General features: G+C 36.9%; 1 protein-coding gene across 4 annotated transcripts; it reads left to right on the top strand.

The window, feature by feature from the left end:
* The first annotated feature begins 2,870 nt into the window (after window positions 1–2,870).
* On the top strand, window positions 2,871–17,840 carry LOC103714816. Of its 4 annotated transcripts, XM_008802254.4 has the most exons (9): window positions 2,871–3,075; window positions 3,444–3,531; window positions 4,867–4,947; window positions 11,869–11,947; window positions 12,367–12,400; window positions 14,484–16,071; window positions 16,180–16,273; window positions 16,390–17,249; window positions 17,358–17,840. In XM_008802254.4, exons 6-8 carry the CDS (start codon window positions 14,589–14,591, stop codon window positions 16,427–16,429), a joined length of 1,617 nt encoding a protein of 538 aa, XP_008800476.1. In that variant the 5' UTR covers window positions 2,871–3,075; window positions 3,444–3,531; window positions 4,867–4,947; window positions 11,869–11,947; window positions 12,367–12,400; window positions 14,484–14,588; the 3' UTR covers window positions 16,430–17,249; window positions 17,358–17,840. The 4 variants fall into 4 exon arrangements, with proteins under 4 accessions (XP_008800476.1, XP_008800458.1, XP_038989607.1 ...); XM_008802236.4 differs by lacking the exon at window positions 11,869–11,947; XM_026807705.1 differs by lacking the exons at window positions 2,871–3,075; window positions 3,444–3,531 and having other exon boundaries at window positions 4,851–4,947.
* Window positions 17,841–18,514: the final 674 nt, after the last annotated feature.

The following is an 18,514-nucleotide window of genomic DNA, read 5'->3' as shown; positions in this document are numbered from 1 at the left end:
AACGAGTCTTTCCGATGTGGGACTATTGGGCCTCATACCCTTCCCACCATCAGACAAGAGCCGTCTTTGGCTCTGATACCAAATGTCACGCCCTCATCTCCGCGAGGCACGTGAGGCATCCAGTGCCCACGTGAGGGCCACATGAGAGGGGAACACGGGGCTCTTCTGTCAGATATTGTCCGGTTCCGAAGCTTGACGTAAGCGTCCTTCATCCCTCCCCGATTTTATTTTCCATCCAAAACGCGTCTGCAGGATTTGGAGACACCCGCCTCATATGTCCAGGCTCTGGAACGAGTCTTTTCGATGTGGGACTATTGGACCTCACACTCTTCCCACCATCAGACAAGAGCTGTCCTCGTTCTAGAGATTATATAACAATTTATACCATTTACATTATTTTTTCTATTAACATGATCATGTATTAACTTATATTACTTTTCTTTTGTCAACATGTTTTTGTTAGAGTAATTTTAAAAGTTACATGGCAACCTGTATCACTCATGCTATTTTTTTATTAGCATGATTATATATCAAGTTATATTATTTTTTTATATGAAGTCTGTATATGAGTATGTATAATTTTTGAGGTGTACCAGAATAGAAAAATAAAATCAATTTTTTTCCTTTTTTTTTTGTTTTATCTTTTTTCTGTAAATTTTTTAACACTGAGCTAATGACTTTTTATTTAAATAAAAAAGTTGGTACATGAGGATGACATCATTTCTCAGAGCCACCTGATTCTAAGTGAGCGAGAATGCAATACTATGTGGAGTCAGTGATCATCCTTTCCAGTTTTGATGAGGCAACAATCCCCAGGAATGTTGTCACCGGCCATAACAGAAAAAAAATCCATAATAGCAGCAAAATGACTGAATTATTGGACATAATTAATCAATCTTCATACAACACGCTGACATCTATGATATAAAAGGTATACCCCTGCTCAAATAATGCAAACTGAGAGATGGGAAGAGCCCAGCCTCGCTTGAACTCACTTCCTAAGAAGAGGACGTCCCTTTTTTTTTTTTGCTTAAAAGTACGTCCCTCTTTCAACAATGTGCAGCAGAAATGAAATTAACAGTGTCCGAGGAATATAACCAGTTTAATTAATTTAACATATAGGATTCATAAGTAATAAGTTACAAAATTACAAAGATTAAAATATAAATACAGAAAAGACACGCACTAATATGTAAATAAGAGAAATTTTAAAAAATTAATCTAGAAAACTAAAATAAAAGTGCTTAATATTTTTCTCCATAGTTTTACTAATAAATCATGCCTTAACCAAAATTTCAGAGGTCAAAGCTATTTAGAGGAGCGCCATTTCTTATTAGTGTTTTCAAACTCAACTAATAGTGGCGTTTAGTAAAAAATCAGAAAGCTATTTTGGCTTTGCTAGAAAGCTAAAAGGTCTATCTAGGAAAAGTTCTATTTTGGAGTTTCTTTCCAAAAATGCTTTTTGACCAATGTCAGAAAACTATCTTAATTTTAATAAAATTTTTCTGATGACCAAAATGCCCACTAACAAATCTTCTGATTACATCTTATGTCATACCGTATCGTAATATTTTATTATACAATAAATATACTATAATATAATAATAGAGTAAAAATATATTATGTTGTAGAAAGCTGAAAAGGTTTATCTCGGAAAAGTTCTTATTGGACCTTCTCCTCAAAAGTGCTTTATGACCAATGTCAGCAAGCTATTTTGATTTTAATAAATTTTTTCTGATAACCAAAATGCCCACCAACAAATTTTATGATTACATCTTATATCATATCATATCATATCATAATATATTATTATACTATAAATATACTATAATATATCATATCATATAATAATATATTATTATACATAATATATATATTATAATATATATATATATAATAGGTACATTTATATGTATATTTATATACATACATGTCCATATATGTATATATAGACATATATATTATTACAATCATAATTTTATATTATAATAATAATAATAATAATAATAATAGTATTATGATAATATATTATATTATTATTATTATTATATTATAATATATGATTAATAATATAAATGATAATATATTGGATTATATTACATGATATTATATTCTACTATATGATTGTATTATAATATTAGTATAATTATTATTGAGTATATATATAATAATATCAAATAATATATATATATAACCTATTATTTGATTAGACCTCGGTCGTGCTTCTGGTTTCCATTCTTTCTAATTCGTTATATTATATTATATTATCATATTATATTACAAGACAATATTATATTATATTATATTACAATTATAATAGTGTTATATTATATTATAGTAATATTGTTCTACTAATAATACATTACTATATCATATTATGTTATATTCTTATATTGTAGTAATCAATATTATATTACACTATATTATAATAATATTATACAAAACAATAATATTTTAATATATAATATTATATTGTATTATATTTTACTATGTAATGCTATGCAATATTTTTTATTATTATTTTATTATACTAAAAGCATTTTCTTATTTTGATTACGAAACATATATTATAGTTTTATAGTACTTTAGAAACGTAGTTACCAAACTGTAAGTAGCTTTTAATAAAATGTCTATCTTTAAAAATTTACTTCTAAAAACTCTACTACCAATAGTAATCTCAAATAGGGCCAAGTGAGCCCTGCAATCTATCTCACCAACTAGGCTACCAGACGGCTCTGGTCCAAACCTAGCATTACATAAAACCTGGTTGAACCGCCGAACCCAAACGGTTCAAACTGTCAGCGGCTCAATTGACTCGGACCCGAGCCGGTGGCAATATTAGAAGAAAAGAAGGAAGCACTAATAGATTGAAGCCCTGACGAAGGCCTCGTCGGGATTGCGTTCTTCGCCTTCTTCTTCTTCGGCCGGCACCGCCCTCTCCTTCTTATTCTTCTCGATCAGCAGAGCGGTGGGGTGTTCATCGGTAAAACCCGGCGATCCCCGCCAGCCGACGCCGACCAAACGCGAATAAGAGGAGCTGTCGGATCGCGCCGCCCATCTCAGTCTCTCGCCCTTGTATGAAAAGCTCCATCCCTTACGAACTTGAAAGAGAGACGCACAAACGCCTTTTTGTTTAAAAAAAAAAAAATTTTTCTAATCAAATCCCTTTTCTATTTATTTTTTTTACAATCTTCTTAGATTCTTTCCATCTCGTTTTAGATTTCCTTATCGCACGTCAAATTGTCTAGTCTTTTTTGCGATCTCTCTCGCTTGGTTTCTCGATTTCGGTGTTGGGTTTCATTCAATCTAGTGGCGAGGCATTTTATCTAGTAACACCTTGATGATGTACGTAATTTGTTTTACTTTCTTGCCGTTCGCTCCACTTTTGTCCCCTGGTTTCTTGATATGTGCTGTTCATTTTTCCGATTCTTAAAAAAAAACAGATTAAGCGATGGAGGTATCAGTTCAAGATGCTAAAAGGTTATGGTCGCTCCTCTGGAATAAGGATGATCAGCTAGATAAGAAAAGGAGGTTTTTCGAACGCCACTCTCTTTTTTCATTGCATAAAGTTCCATCGCTTTTCCTCTAATTCACTGAAAAATTTGTGCTCTATTTATTTAATTATTTCTGTTTTTGATGATGGATGAGTTCTTTGTGACTATGCTGAAGGTATGGTTACACTGCGCAAAGAATATGATCTCTAAATTAAACTGAGAAGCCCTAGATTTTTAAGCACTTTGCAGTCAGTAGTACATTCCCTAAAATATTGGGAGCAAAATTGGAAAACAAGAAACAGCTATTGTTGGTTGTTTGTGTTGCCAATCCAAGCTACGAAGCTTGGTAAATGCCAACCTCTTGAAAGGATATACCCCTCATAATAATATGGCATGACTCTATAATAGTGCCATAGCAGAACAATACTTGTCTGCATCATGTTTATTTTAGTCAACCGATATATTTGTTTGTGTGATGATGAATTTTGCAGCATGTTTTGGTTTATTTTTTGATTTTTAGATAGAAGTTCAGTTTACACATGCTTTGCAAACTTGAGTTTGTCGATAAAGAAACATCATATGGCAGTCTATTTTTGTTACATCATATGGCAGTCTATTTTTGTTGTGACCAGTTAGACATTAACCAAAGACACACACACACACACACACAAACGTGGCTGTTAAGCATTTCTTACCATATGAGAAATGAAAACAGTGTTTGTGAAATGTTTGCCTCCAACCAATCTAAAATATTATCATCTAGCCAGGTCATTTCTGCCAATTTGTCCAATTTTTGTGCAAGCTCTTTATGATGGAGCGCCCAATGATATTAAATGATACCATATTGCATCTATTTCACAAATCAGATATCACTTAATTCATAGTGTATACCATAGAGACAGAATGAGGAATCAGAGATACAGAAGGAATATGAAATGTAATTGTGAGGAAGCATCTAATCAAAGTTATATAAGTTTTTATATATTGGCATGAATTTGAGTATTTGGGGTTTGTTTTTGAATTTATATATGAAAGATATGTTTGAAGGGTGAAAATGAAAAAAGTAAGTTAATTCAATCAGAAATGGGTTCGTGAAAAACATAGTTTCAATAGAAGAGAGTAGCAGAAGCATCTAGGAATTTGAATGTCTGAAGATTTTAACTATGAAAGAAAGGAGATGAAAATGCTAAATTGGTTGCCGTACCACCCTTGACAGTATGAAATTACAGAGGTCATAAATCTAACCTTATTTATATGTGATTTGCTTGTGGTTTAATGAGTTATCTAGAAGATGTTTTTCGGTTTGTAAAAGTTCAAAATATTTTAAATATTTCATTTAGCTGATAAGAAATAGCATATGGTCCCTGTGCAGGTGGTTGCTGCAACCTGCAATCATGTCTACATCCGAGGGCAGTCAAAAGAAGTCCAAAAGACCAAAGTTTTTGACAGATGCGTAAGTGATCATTTTTTTTCCTTCCAATCTAATAAATAGCATACTATCCTAAAATTTTTTTGATGGTGCCATCAATTTAGCCTGTCAGCCATGTTGAGACTGATTGAGATCCTGCAGCAAAACAATTTGTAGAGATTTGGGTTATAAAGGAAGCTTGTTTATTCTTGTTCAATGGACTTATGTATGATTGTTATGGGGCCTTGTTCCTTCAAACTTATTGAGTAATAGGTTTTGCACCAATATATTAATTGATACCCCTGCATTACATAATGATTTGTCACACAAATGTTGCTCCAAATTTTAGGTGCTGCTGCCTCTACAAAAGAATGCCTACGTATTTACAATTGGTTAAATGAGTTAAACTTATGCACCGCAGGCCTGGCTTTATAAAAAATTTTCTGCTTTGCTAATGGCATTTCCTCAGTGAAATGAGGACCAGCTTGTAATGCATAGAAATCTTTCCGTTCGATGCTTGGTTGTCCATAAGATGAGCTGGCGGCGGCACTTCAGATTTCTTGCCATGCTTAATGGACGGCCTCTGCTGGGTATATAGGTTGTTAAATGGTTGAGGCTGTCTGAACAATTTATGTTATTGATTTAATATTGCAAGATTTGCCTAATTTTTATCTGTAGCTTTTGTGATATATAAATCCTACATTTGATTCATCAGATTTAAATATACCACATGTGGAGAAAATTTCAAGGATGTGTCAGCTGGGTCTAGTCTGACAATCCTTATATTTCGCTGCGATATTAATTTACAGGATATTCAGAGGTTATCCTGTTGGTGCTTTTCACTTTTTATTGGTACTATGATTACAGACCTCTAATATGTAAAAGGAAAAATGGATCTTATGGTATGCAATAAAATTATAAATTGTGCTTTTTTGTCCTCTATTTATTGTATGATTGAAATTTCATCCAAAATGCACATTTTGGACTAGTTATATCAGGTTTTGAGGATCCAAAATGCAACTAGGTGTTGACATGTAATCCTAGTTCCCCCCCTACTCAACCCAAATATACCAAATATTTCTGCTTCCCCTAAAGTTAATTGAAATCAAACCTACATAACTAACATATGATTTCAGTTTTCTTCTTTGTCATATATGAGGGTAACTACATCTAAATGTCTAGATTTACTGTTGTCTGGATGGAGATTGGAGAGCCCAGGATCTGAGGAGAGCTAGAACTTATATTTTAAAGGCATTCTGCAGACTTTCTTGCCCCTTCAGAACTAGAAACAATTGTTGTACAAATACTACAAATACTACAGGAAGGCCATATGTTGGTGGTACTGTTAGAAGCTTATATACTATATGATTTCGTGAGTTTGACCTTTAGATTGATACCAAATGATGATTTCCTTTTAAAAAATCATCATCATGTTTTTGAAGTTTGGATCTTCAAGTCCTCATAAAAGTAAATTCAGCAGGGAAGAGTTCTAGACTATGTATATAAGAAAAGGCTGTTCAGAATGGTCACCTGCAAGTTAAAATGAGGAGGTGAGATGTCAACCACCTGTATGAAACAATGTATTAATCCTACTCAATTCATACCAAGGTGAGATGCATCAATATTGTAAATATGCATCGGCAGAGGAATGCACACTCAACTGTATTCATTCACTGTGCAGATAATTTATATATGGTACACTAGGGATGAGAATTTAGATCCTTAAGTCTATGATGCCAATATCTTTTAGAAATTAGATTTCTTCCGTCACTTAAGAGAATGGAACATTTGTTAGGAATGAAGCACAGAAATATTATCCTCTTCCTTACTAGAATTCTTCTGCTTGGTGTTGTTATTAGTATCAGGCATTTGCCATCACATATATGATTGTTAGTTCTCTTAGGATTCTACTGGAATAAAAGAATTCTAGAATCCTGCAAACCAAGTCTTAACCAATTGGGATGGTTTTTATTTGGGATCCATTTAAATTAATCTTTTGATGGATATTTTTGTAAATTGTGCTTCTTTTATGACTTAAAAGTGTGACTTTGGCTCAAATCATAGACATGTTTCATAAATTTGCCTCTTAGTATATTATTTTGTTAGAACTTAGGAACATAGCAAATCCTTTTTGTTTGTTAAATGCTCTAGTAAAACCAATAATAGACACATCCTAATACATAGGACTCTGTAAGGTATTGTACTGGTTCCTGATATGGAGACTCAAATCACGTACGATCATCAATACCAGTTTTTGTAAGCAAAATGGACATGTGATATTCTGGCAAGTTGAATAGAAAGGAGTCGCTTGGAGTTTTTAGGACCAAGGATGGCAAAACAAATACCGACAGGCGTGATGGCTGGTGCCCGATGCCCGGTGCGGTACAGTACCAGTTCGTACCATATTGAACTGCAGTGTACTGGAACTATGGGGAGGGAGAGGGAGAGAGCTGGAGAGGAAGACAAAAAGGGAGAGGGGGGAGGAGAAGAAGGAGAGGGAGGGGGAGAGAGAGAGAGAGGGTGAGGGACTCACCTGGTTGGTCTCCCAAGTTCGGCGGCCATAGCCGGGGAAGGACGGGGAGCAAGAGAAAGGTCGGATGAAGGAGGAGGAGGGCTTTGGCAGCGGCAATTGGAGGTAGGAGAGATTCAAGGGTTTCGAAGGGCTGCACAGGGGAGTAAGAGGGAAGGGGGGAGGGGGGGTGGAGGAGGAGGTGAAGGGGCTGAGGGGATCTGCGATGGGGCAGTGACGACGGACAAGTAGGGTTTTGAAGAACTCGGGGTGGGAGTTAATCGTAAATCGAGGCTGGGGTGTGACCTATTGTCACGACCCCCGCCCCGTTCTCGGCGGGCCGCCGCGACGGTCCTAGGGTGCGGGTAGGCATAAGGCCACCAGCCACCGCGTAGAACCCTACTACCTATCAATCATCAATAAATCTTGAAAATTTTGGCATGATACATGCACAAAACGATCACTTTTTCTATAGTGACCTGTCAGGATTATCTCAATACATACAACACACTACCTGTCAGAGCAGCAATCACATAACCTGTCACATAACGAATCTGGACAATATATATCAATACATCATCACAGGCATATAACTCAACTGCATAAAAATCTGGTTTCCATTCCATCCATGGTCAAACCCATATCCACAATAGGATCTATGACTATAACTATACACTATATACGACAGAAGGTTTATAATACACCAAAATGTATAAACCTCTATCTACATTATATTATACTATGGAGCGGCACAGCTAGCAGGCAACCACTAATCCTGCTCCTCTCTATACAATACCTGCCCTGCAATCAAAAACACCAAACTGGGGAGTGAGTATATGAATACTCAGTGAGTGGAGTAGAGAGTACTATGCACATGAGACAAGATATAATCATGGCTCGAGGTGAAATCTAAAGAGCATATGAGCAGTCGTCAAGAACAGGATACACATAACTCAACATAAGAAATAAGGAGTAAATCATCACAATCCTAATCAACTCATCTGGAGCATATATAGAATAATCAAATAAGTATGTATGATAACATGAATATGCTCAACAGGTCATAGTACTGAATCATATAAATCAGGTGTCAATAGGCTGAATCATCAACAAGATAGCTATCGGGAGGTGGGTTTTACGCCCCAGGCGAACCAGCAATAACTCCCTACTGCCATATGCATACATCACCACACCAATATGTAAATCATCACTGGACAGCTGTCGGGAGGTGGGCTTTACGCCCCAGGCGAACCAGCAACAACTCCCCACTGTCACATGCATATGCAGGATAAGACACCATACTGATAATGTAAATGCTAGACAGCTGTCGGGAGGTGGGTTTTACGCCCCAGGCGAACCAGCAACAACTCCCCACTGTCACATGCATATGCAGGATAAGATACTACACTGATCATGTAAATGCTGGCCAGTATCCAGAACAGAAATCCATCTCACATCTATATACTAAACGGCACCTCGCGGGAATTCTACATCCGCGGAAAGCCATACTGCACCTCGCGGGGTCTTACTATATCCGGCGGCAAGCAGAATATAAGTCGTAGGACCGGCCGATCCTACACCTAGGGCCGTGTCCCCCCTAGGAAGGGACTGGGCTCCGCCCACCCAGAAGGCTACTATGTGCACAAAGGCCGATGTTCAACCCCATCGACTATAGGTGTCCTGCAGATACTGCCAAGCCATGCATGAATGCCATAATGCACCCTCCCAATACTCTACTAAAAAGGAGCATAATCAAGACTACCACTCACTCGGCCACGACCCAATCATAACTAACATCAGGGTTGGGAGTGAGGAATCATGGGAGCGCAATGCAACTCAATATACCACTGAAAAGGGCTCTACAAGTCTTTGAAATGGAGGAAATGAAATCAATTTACAAAAGAAATCATTTCACAATTCAGAATCAATTTGATTACTCATCAACCCCTCGTAATTCCTCTCAATGTTTCCTCAAATGCATGTACAGAATAATCAAGCATGAAGAATCAAGATTATAGAGGAATCTATTACAACAATTAATCAATAAGCTCAGGTGGAATCAAGTCACACTTGGCAACATTCATAAAAATAAATAAGGAATGTGCTCATGGTGCAAAGTACAAACTCCCACTCACCTGTCAATCTGGCACAGCCCTGATACGCCTCCAAAAATCTATAGCTGGCAGTGGGGAACTTCTTCCTCTTGTTCCCTAGCTTCTTGCCCAACTGATACATGCATTTACAATATATTTAGTTTTTTATCAAGGGCTATAATCTACGTGCCAATTATAATATAGGGAACTTTAATTGATTCAACTCCCCCGTTTCCTAAATCTTTTCTTTCTTTTTTTCTTTTTCTATTAATTAACTCATCATTTATGTGTATTAGGGACTCCCTTGCACGAGTACAAGGTCTCTCTTAGCCTAATCTAGGCTTAATACCCTATTATGGCATGAAATTTCTTATTTCCCACCCGGATGAACAGTAATCCGGACCGACAGCGGGTTATTTCATCCCGATTTTGGTCCACTTTCCAAACTCCAAATTTTATGAAATTTATACCCAATATTCTACACTCATTGGGGTTTCCAAAATGGTAACATGCATCCCCATCGGAGGCCGATTGACCCCCAAAATAATTCACCGAAGTTGGGACTTCGATACAGTTTTTCCGTAGTGCCGGAAAAATTTGTCGAAATCCAATTCTTCCTCTTTTAACCACCTCTACAACCCTTATCTGACCCCTCTAGACTACATCCACCCTTTGTATAGCCTAATATCATCAAAAGACTAGATAGAGATGGATATTTATCTTTTTCTTTTTGGAAATCGAGGTCCTTGCGTAGAGGGAAAGGAGATCTACGTTTTTTCCTTCAGCTGGCAACGCAACCGGGATCTCCTTCCTTTTCTTTTTCTTCTTCTTCTTTCTCTTTCTTTCTTCCTTTCCTTTCCTCTCCTTCTTTTTCTTCCTCTCTGTTGCCGTCTGAGAACCCTCCCCCTCTCCTCTCTGTTTCACTCCCTGAGCCAGCTCAAGCCCCATTTAAGTCCCATCAGAATACTATTCACCCTTTATTTATATTATTAATTTCTCATTTTGCCCCTAACACTTCAACATATCTACAACTATGCCATTATCTTTACTTCCTTTCAATTTTACCCCTTATATCAATTTTAAAGGACTATTCTATCCCTTTTTTATTAAAAAAAAATATTTTGGGGTTATTACACCTATTTAATCAACGTGCTAACGGGGAGGGATTGGGTTTAGCCTGTTTAATGAAAAGGGCTAATCGGGGAGCCTTTTTAATTGGGTTCGGCTTGTTTATAGTGCCGATAGGGTTAATTGTCCTGGTTATCTGTTAGTTCGGTTCGACACACCTTGAATCGAATGGTTCGAGGCTGTACAATTAACCATGCTTAGGACCATAAGGATTTGATATCTGAAAGATTGTGTTAGTATATGGTTCTTTTATGATGAAATAATTGATTATTTGTGCTCAGTTCATGTGCAACTATTTCCATATTGATGTTCTAGTTAAGCTTTTATCTATCACCTTCTTACTATATTCCCTTTATGGGTACACTAAGTGGTTAATTAAGGTTAGCAAAGCTGTAACTAAGCATCCACTCATACTCATAGAGTTCTGTATACATGCTTTGTTACTTTGCTCCTCTATGATTTAGCTATTGCATGTAAGATTTGTCTTATGAGGAATATGTAAAAAAGGGAAATTATCAACCATGTATAAACTGTTTATTGAGTCTGGAAAAAGTTGGTATGTAATGTGGATTATGATACAGAGGCTTTCAGCAACTCTACCTGACGAGTCTTTGATATGTTTGATGCATATCCCTAGGTTCATCTTGCTATTACTTTTCGTGCATGAATTTCTGTCTTGTTTGAGCTTTAGCCTTGATTAGTTTTTGACAAGATGCTTCTTCTCAGTATGAATCTTCAGCCAAAATTATTGTTTTCCGACCTCTAGGCTGGGACATGGATTAGTGTATAAGGGTCCAAAAATGGAGGAACAATGGCAGCATACTGAAACACTGAAATTCTGGATGTGAGAATGGTGAACATCCATAATAGATTTAAATGAAACTGATCTGTTTAGAGTTAGCTGAAACTGTGATAGGACACAAGCCTTTTAATATGAAGACCCATATTACAAAATTTTTAAAAAACGGAAGCCCAGCCCACGAGGTTCCCTTCCATTGTAGGGTTTGGGAAGGGTTAGATGTATTATAAAATTTTTATTTAGTAGAACAGCGGTTGTAGGAAATTAATAGGGTTCATGCTCCTTTCTGTGCAGTGCAAAATTGCTCGTTATTGTTGAGTGCTAACAAATCCATTTTATCTTTGATATAGTTGGATTTTTAGTTTATTTTCTTTTGCATCATTACTGTATTTTTGAAGCCAGCCAGAATATTCAATTCCTATCCCAAAATCTTGTAGGCTCAATGAATCAGAACATATTGGACTTGTTTTCAAGATTTCTTCAATGCGTTCCTGATTGGTTGAATCGGTAGCATGGGTATCTTTTCCACCCCATATTTTTTATGTTAATATTTTAGATTTTAAAACAAATTTATCCAAAACTTATACACGCTTTATGTCTTTTGACGGCTTTATATAATATACATCAGTTCTTCTATAACAGGGAGATGATAGAAAAATATTGATCTCTTAAGAAACTGATACAGAATGGTCATCTGCAATTCCAAGATCTTGGATTTTCTCCCTTGGTTTTTGGATCAGAGTTCAAAACTAACTGAACATCTAATGGTTACCCTTTTATTGGCAAAACAGAAGAGTCCAATAGAGAGTTTTGATTACTTTCCATTATTGCTGTTTTTTTTGAGTGATGGTATCTGTTATGATTTGTTCTATCTGTTGCAAGAAGTGAGAGTCTAATCTAGAAAGATATGATAGATATTTGTGGTGTCTGTGCAGGTATTTGCTGGAATCACACATTAGGAGTCATGAGGTTAGTTGCTGACTTACTTTTCATAAATGGCTTAGCTCTAAAAATTTGAGCTCTGATTGGTGCTAATTGTATCATTCATTTGGGAAGGAGTGCAATGACATGTCTTTGTTTGAAATCTTGATGGTTGAAGTATTGATGAATGAGGCTAACAATTGTTTACTCAATTGGTTGGCACCTCTCCCGCAAGGGCTTGACCTTGGAGGAGTTATAGGTTGTAAATCCTAGGTCTTGCTCAAATAGCCACGTGCGGGGCGGGGGTGGGTGTCATGGGGAGAAATTCATGCACTTGTGTTTTAAATGTTACCAAATTTGACTTAAACAAATAACAATAGCATGGTCATTGCCATTCCATGCCTTACCAAATAATAATCTAAAAGACACAAATGTTTCTTCTACAAGAGACTGCGGTCATAGGTGAATTCATTGAGATTGTGATGCTAAGAGTTTGCATAAAATGTATGTATGTTGCATGATTAAATCCCTGATTGCTTCTATATCTATTGCCTTATGGGTGCTTCTTTTTTTGTAACAACAATTATTTAAGTGGACTTTGTTTGTTTTATATGATGAAAATATGAAAGCATGCTTTGAGCATGCAAGTGTGTGCTTTGAAGAGGACATGTTCATGCCAAGCATACCATACCATTCTTGTAGCGAACTGGTACTTTATATACCCCTTGGCGCTGTACTAACACTTGCCAAGCACTAGTTATTACATGACCATCCTTTCCATGATTGTGCTTGAAGTTTAAATGTCCTTACAACACCCAGCAACCACCCCCCCCCCCCCCCCCCCCCCCCAAAAAAAAAAAAAGAGCTACTGTTCAAGAAAAATCAATCATATAGTATGTGAATATGTGTTATAAATCTTAAATCTTTGTAAGATTCTATAATTGGTGATTTAACAATGGGCTTTCTTTATCCCATAAAGTAAAGTAATTCAAAATGCATTATTGAATAATATTTATGATCTACAATTTAATTTCAAATTTGATGCTTTATTTCATCGAAGCATGCAAAAAGCGTGTCTGTGCTTGGCTATGCATCTATTCCTTGATTTATGGAGGATTCATGCCAAATGAATACCTCTGGAATTTGCCTTTTGATGCAGCAACTTCAGAAAAGGAAGTGATTGGCTGATCCTGAAGATTTGGATGGCTTGCTTATAAGGATTCTTGTCCAAATCCTTGTGGACAAACTGTCTGTATGCTGACCTTGCATTGCCTTTTCCTTATTGTTTTCCTATTAATTCTCTCCACTTTCAATAAATACTGATCCTTTTAAGAGGTTGCAAATGGTTTGATGTCATCAGAAAAATTACAGAATCAATCCAAATTGCTACACCAACCTAAACTTGGTATTAGCATTCAAACTGGTGTTTATTCTATTGAGAAGCCCTAAAGATATTTTGAAGGAAGCTTAGGTTCTCATTTCCCACCAAACAAGCTGCATTACCTTCTAAAATCTTAAAAGTATCCATGTTATTCAAAGTAACTTCGAAATTTTAGCCCAAATTGTTTGGTTATTGTTATGTTAGATAATTTTTAGCACGTGGTAGCTGACTTTGTTGTTTGTGTTGTTGAATTCTATTAGAGTTTGTGTGTGGGTGTGCTTCGGCTTTGTTTGGACAACTTTTACATATCCTGATATACAAAAAATAGTCTGTCTCAATGTTATCAGCTTATTATTCAAGCGTATGATATGTTTTATTGCTGATAATAGGTAGATTGTAATAAGAATCTGATATCATGATCTTTTAGTTTCAGTTTGTACTTGAATCTGTTTCCACTTGATTATAACTATGAAACTCAACAGGAAGACGGTCCAATGAATTGTAATAAGCAATAAAAGCAATAAGCACTGATCTGGGTTTATTTAAAAGCAATAAGCACTGTCATTATAAGGCATTATAATTAAAAATTTAACTACTGTAATTTTTTGTGATTTGTTTTATGTCAAATAAATGCTGTACATCAAATTTGACCCTTGATAAAGGTCTTGGATGTTTTTACCCATTCAGATGATCAACAATTATGTATTTGTTTTTCTATTTTTATCTCTTATACACCATTTCCTTTGTCAGGTTTCCTCCGAGATTGTAAGAGCTAATGTGGAGAGGTGCTTTGGATCAGATCATGATAGTCAAGGGACACACCATGCGGTTCAGGACTACCTGCAGCACTTTGGCATGCATAACATGGAGAGTTACTCTGTAAACCCATCCAACTTAAAGACTTTTTCCTTAATAATCAACAACTTGAACAATGATGCACTCTGTGCTGTGGCTAACATAGTCAGCAACAACAATGTTAGCTTTGAGAAAACCCGTCCCAGGAGGAGAAAGGTCATAAAGAATCTTCTTCGCAGATATTTCACAGAATCAAATTGCAAACGTAACCCAACTGCACTGAAAAAGTTATCAGATATTTTCAGAAATCCATGCAATTTTCAGGAGAAACAATTGATGCTCGCCGCTCCTATCTCTCCACCTCTTCTTTCGACTATTTACAAGGTCTTGGAAAGACTTGGTGAAATGCCTCTTCGGGACCTCATTGCGATGAATAGAAGGCTCAAGGGTCGAGCGGTTGCCCCTCAATTTCCACCTGTCCATTATAGCTCTAAAAAGGACATGCTTTTAAAACGAGTGAGGAAAAGATGTGAAGATTCTCTTTCAGCAGTTAAGGAAGGGGATGACATGCCGGAACGATTAGCTAAGGCACTGTCAGTCATGCTTTTGTCTCTCAAGCTGAAATCAGGAAGTATTGAAATGCTCACATCAACATTTTACCCCTTTTCATCAGATATAGTAAGCTTGCAGCATGGAATTTTAAATGCTATATGGTCACTCCCTAAATTTAAATATGCTGATCTGAAAGCCTTGAAACCTTTAGTGGATCCAGAAGCTAAACTTTCCAAGAGGAGTTTCAGGATAGCTCTTAAAAATTATTTGAAGGAGTATTTGTTTGCATGTGATGAAATAAATATTCCAAAGGAAGTACAAAGTGCTCTTTCTTTTATCAATGAGACGCTGAAGCATCAACCCTGCATGTTTTCCAAAGAGACTAGGGAAGAGGAGGTAGAGGCTGTGTTGTCTGTGAGCAGTCAGTTTAAGCAAATTATATTGGACCTGATTCCAGACCATAGTATTGTTGAAAAATGTGGGGTTGCATGTTCAGGGGAGCTAGGAACTGATGAGAGCAGCGAGAGTGATGATTTTGAATTGTCAGCAAGTGACTATTTCTCTGGTTCTGATGACTGTGAACACAAGCAAACATATGATTCTTGTTCAAATGATGAAGCGGAGACTATTGGGGATTCAAGACCTAAATCTTCCCCTATCATTGCTAGCGGCATAGACTCTTCTCAGCTTGCTGCAGCTGCTAGAAATACAACCGACATTATCCTTAAAAAGACTAAATTGGAGCATAATAAAATGAGTGCTCTCCAGCACGATCCTGAAAAGTTGATAAAACCTAATATTCAAAATTCTTTCCAGAGGACAGCAAGCATGGGTGAAAAAGCAGTTCAGGATATCTGTGACAGGACAGCTGTAGTTTCGCATCGTCTAATTGGCTCTATGCTGGAGAAGTTTCTGCAATTCGAAGGCAGAGATGTGGATGCGATGACAAGATCTTATCTTAGAGGTGGATTATCTCCTGTAGATTCACAAGGTATTTTTAAGATCCCTCGTTAAATATTTTGTTATAATTCTGTCCATAAATATTATATCAAAGTTTATTGAGTAAACAAGTTCTAATGTGTCCTATTCTTGTGATCAGGTGCTGAAGTTCTGTTGAATACTCCAAAGAAGGATTTGAAGGCTCAGGTTCTTGTTCAAGCTGTAGAGGAGCTGCTACCTTCTTTTCCAAAGAGGTATCAAATTTAAAGCATAGCTTAAGTCTTCTTATTTTACCTATTTGCATGTGGAACTAGGTTTCCAAAAGATGGTGGTGATAGAATTTCTCTTATTGATGTCACTGTTTCTGCAGTTGTATAGAAAGAGTGAAGAAGTTGATGGAGCTGCCATAACTTGTCGGACTCATAAACTTCAGTTCTTAAGGCATACTTGGGAGGTAGTGTCAATCAGGGATGACAAAATTTGGAAGTTGCCTCCCCAAATGTTGAGAACTAGATTGGCTGTTCTGGATTTTGGATCTAAGACAAGTTTTGGTTGGTATCAACACGCATCGGATAACAGAGAGAGCAGTAATTTCAGCAGAATAACAGGGCCTGGTAGCATCGGTAATGCTAATGAGGATCGCTTGGTGATTCATTCATCTTCCTTCGGGAACCTAATTCTTGAAAGCAGCACAAAGGTGCCATGGGTAGTCATGCAAAATGAAGCTTGAATAGCATAATTACCATTTTTCTGGAGCAGCTCCACATTGGAACATGGGTGCAAGAAATAACACACGGTATTAGAAGTGATTAAAGGGGAAGCATCAGCAATGCTGACTAACTACTAAATATTTTCCAGCTGTACCTCGGACATACTCTTCTTACAGGCATTGGTTTGTCGTTCTAACTATCATATCCTACATTTTTTTGGAGGCAGAATTGCGGTGAAATTTATGAGAGCATTTTGTAACAAGAAAGCATGTTCTGAGCATCAACTAGCATAGTATGATAAGATGGTGCTAATTACTCTGCAGAAGAAGGTAGCAGTTGCAAGGTGTTGGGTGTGTTGATTTCCTCTTCTTGGTTGTGTAACCATCGAAGCAGCACATGGTTCCTTACATTGTTGTTGCACTAACAATTCATGTTATATTCCTCCATGGTCTCAAAATTTCCTGTGTCGAGCACATTTCCTGATCCAGCATTAGCACCATTATATTGATCGCTATGTTGTGTGAGTTAGCACCTTGACTTCTCTCCTTTTTTCATCGATGGCTTGCTTAGTTTGGAAGTTTGAATTACAGGGTTCCTAATCCAGAATATGTTTTTATTGATTAACCAGGAAGAGAGCGGAGATATCATTCAAGAGGTGTGAAGTAGTGCTGCAATTTTTGACTGACAAATTGGGCCAAGTTGTGTTCTCTGGGGATGCGATAGCGGAAAGAGATGTTCCAAATAACTCGGCACCCTTTTTGAATTGATGAGAAGCGGCTTCTCCGACTTTTCTGCACAAATGGTCAACGTTCCTCTTCTCCTTTCCTGTGCATCCAAGCAAGAGTTTGCTCTTCTTTTCAGTTCCTTTCTCTATTTCCCCTTACTTTTTTGGTTTCTTCTCCACCACAAAGTAGGCAAACAGTGTAAAAGAGTCGGTTACGAAAGACCTTGGTAGTGGTTTTGTTATATAATAAAGGAGGGGTGGCAATCGGCTCGGGTCAGCTCAGAATCAACTATAAAGACCAGTGGGAGTACAAGATGGTTAGTTTGTGCTATGTTGCTTATCATATTTGGTTGGGAAATGATAGATTAGTTAAGAACATTGATTAAAGCTCCCAAGTGACTCTGACGAGATTTATACTCCATGCCTCAGAATTTATACTTGCCAGGAAAGAGTCGTTGATAACTAGAAAAATCTGAGATCCTAATTTTCTTAAAATCAATTTCGATAATAATATGAAAGATGGAGGACCCAATGCTGGAACGGGGTACTTCGTTTGACATTGTAGCTCATACTTGGTAGCTATAGGAAAGACTCGATTATATGACAACCATACCGAGGGTTGACAATATAATCTTGGAAAGGGATTCAAAAATAGTAATCTCCTTGATCAATAGCCGAGCAAATCGGGACACTCACCCCTTATTTGTGCATACCTAGAGGTTTTCCTCGATTCTTACCTCCTTGGTTGCCATGCATGTTTATAGGAAAGGTTAATAGTGCTGCCTGCTAGAGTCCTTAGAGAGTCCTCATCCGTCATCCCCGCGCACCTCAAGGAAATTTTGGGAAAACAGCCATATTTGCTCCACGGCTCGGCAAAACAACCATCTCGACCAAAAGAAAACGAAAAAAAAGAGAAAAGAACAGAATTTTCTACAAGCAGACTTTGTGTCGAATTTAAATGCTGATGGGCTCGCATAACCTAGACAAATGAGAAATCGGGCAAACTTTACATGAAACCTCTTGCTGTAAAAGAAAATCAGTTGCAAAAACCTATAAAACTG

Source organism: Phoenix dactylifera, chromosome 14 (assembly GCF_009389715.1).
Source record: "Phoenix dactylifera cultivar Barhee BC4 chromosome 14, palm_55x_up_171113_PBpolish2nd_filt_p, whole genome shotgun sequence".
Classification (NCBI taxonomy): domain Eukaryota; kingdom Viridiplantae; phylum Streptophyta; class Magnoliopsida; order Arecales; family Arecaceae; genus Phoenix; species Phoenix dactylifera.
Note: the sequence above shows the minus strand (reverse complement) of the source record. Positions and strands in the feature narration are given on the sequence as shown.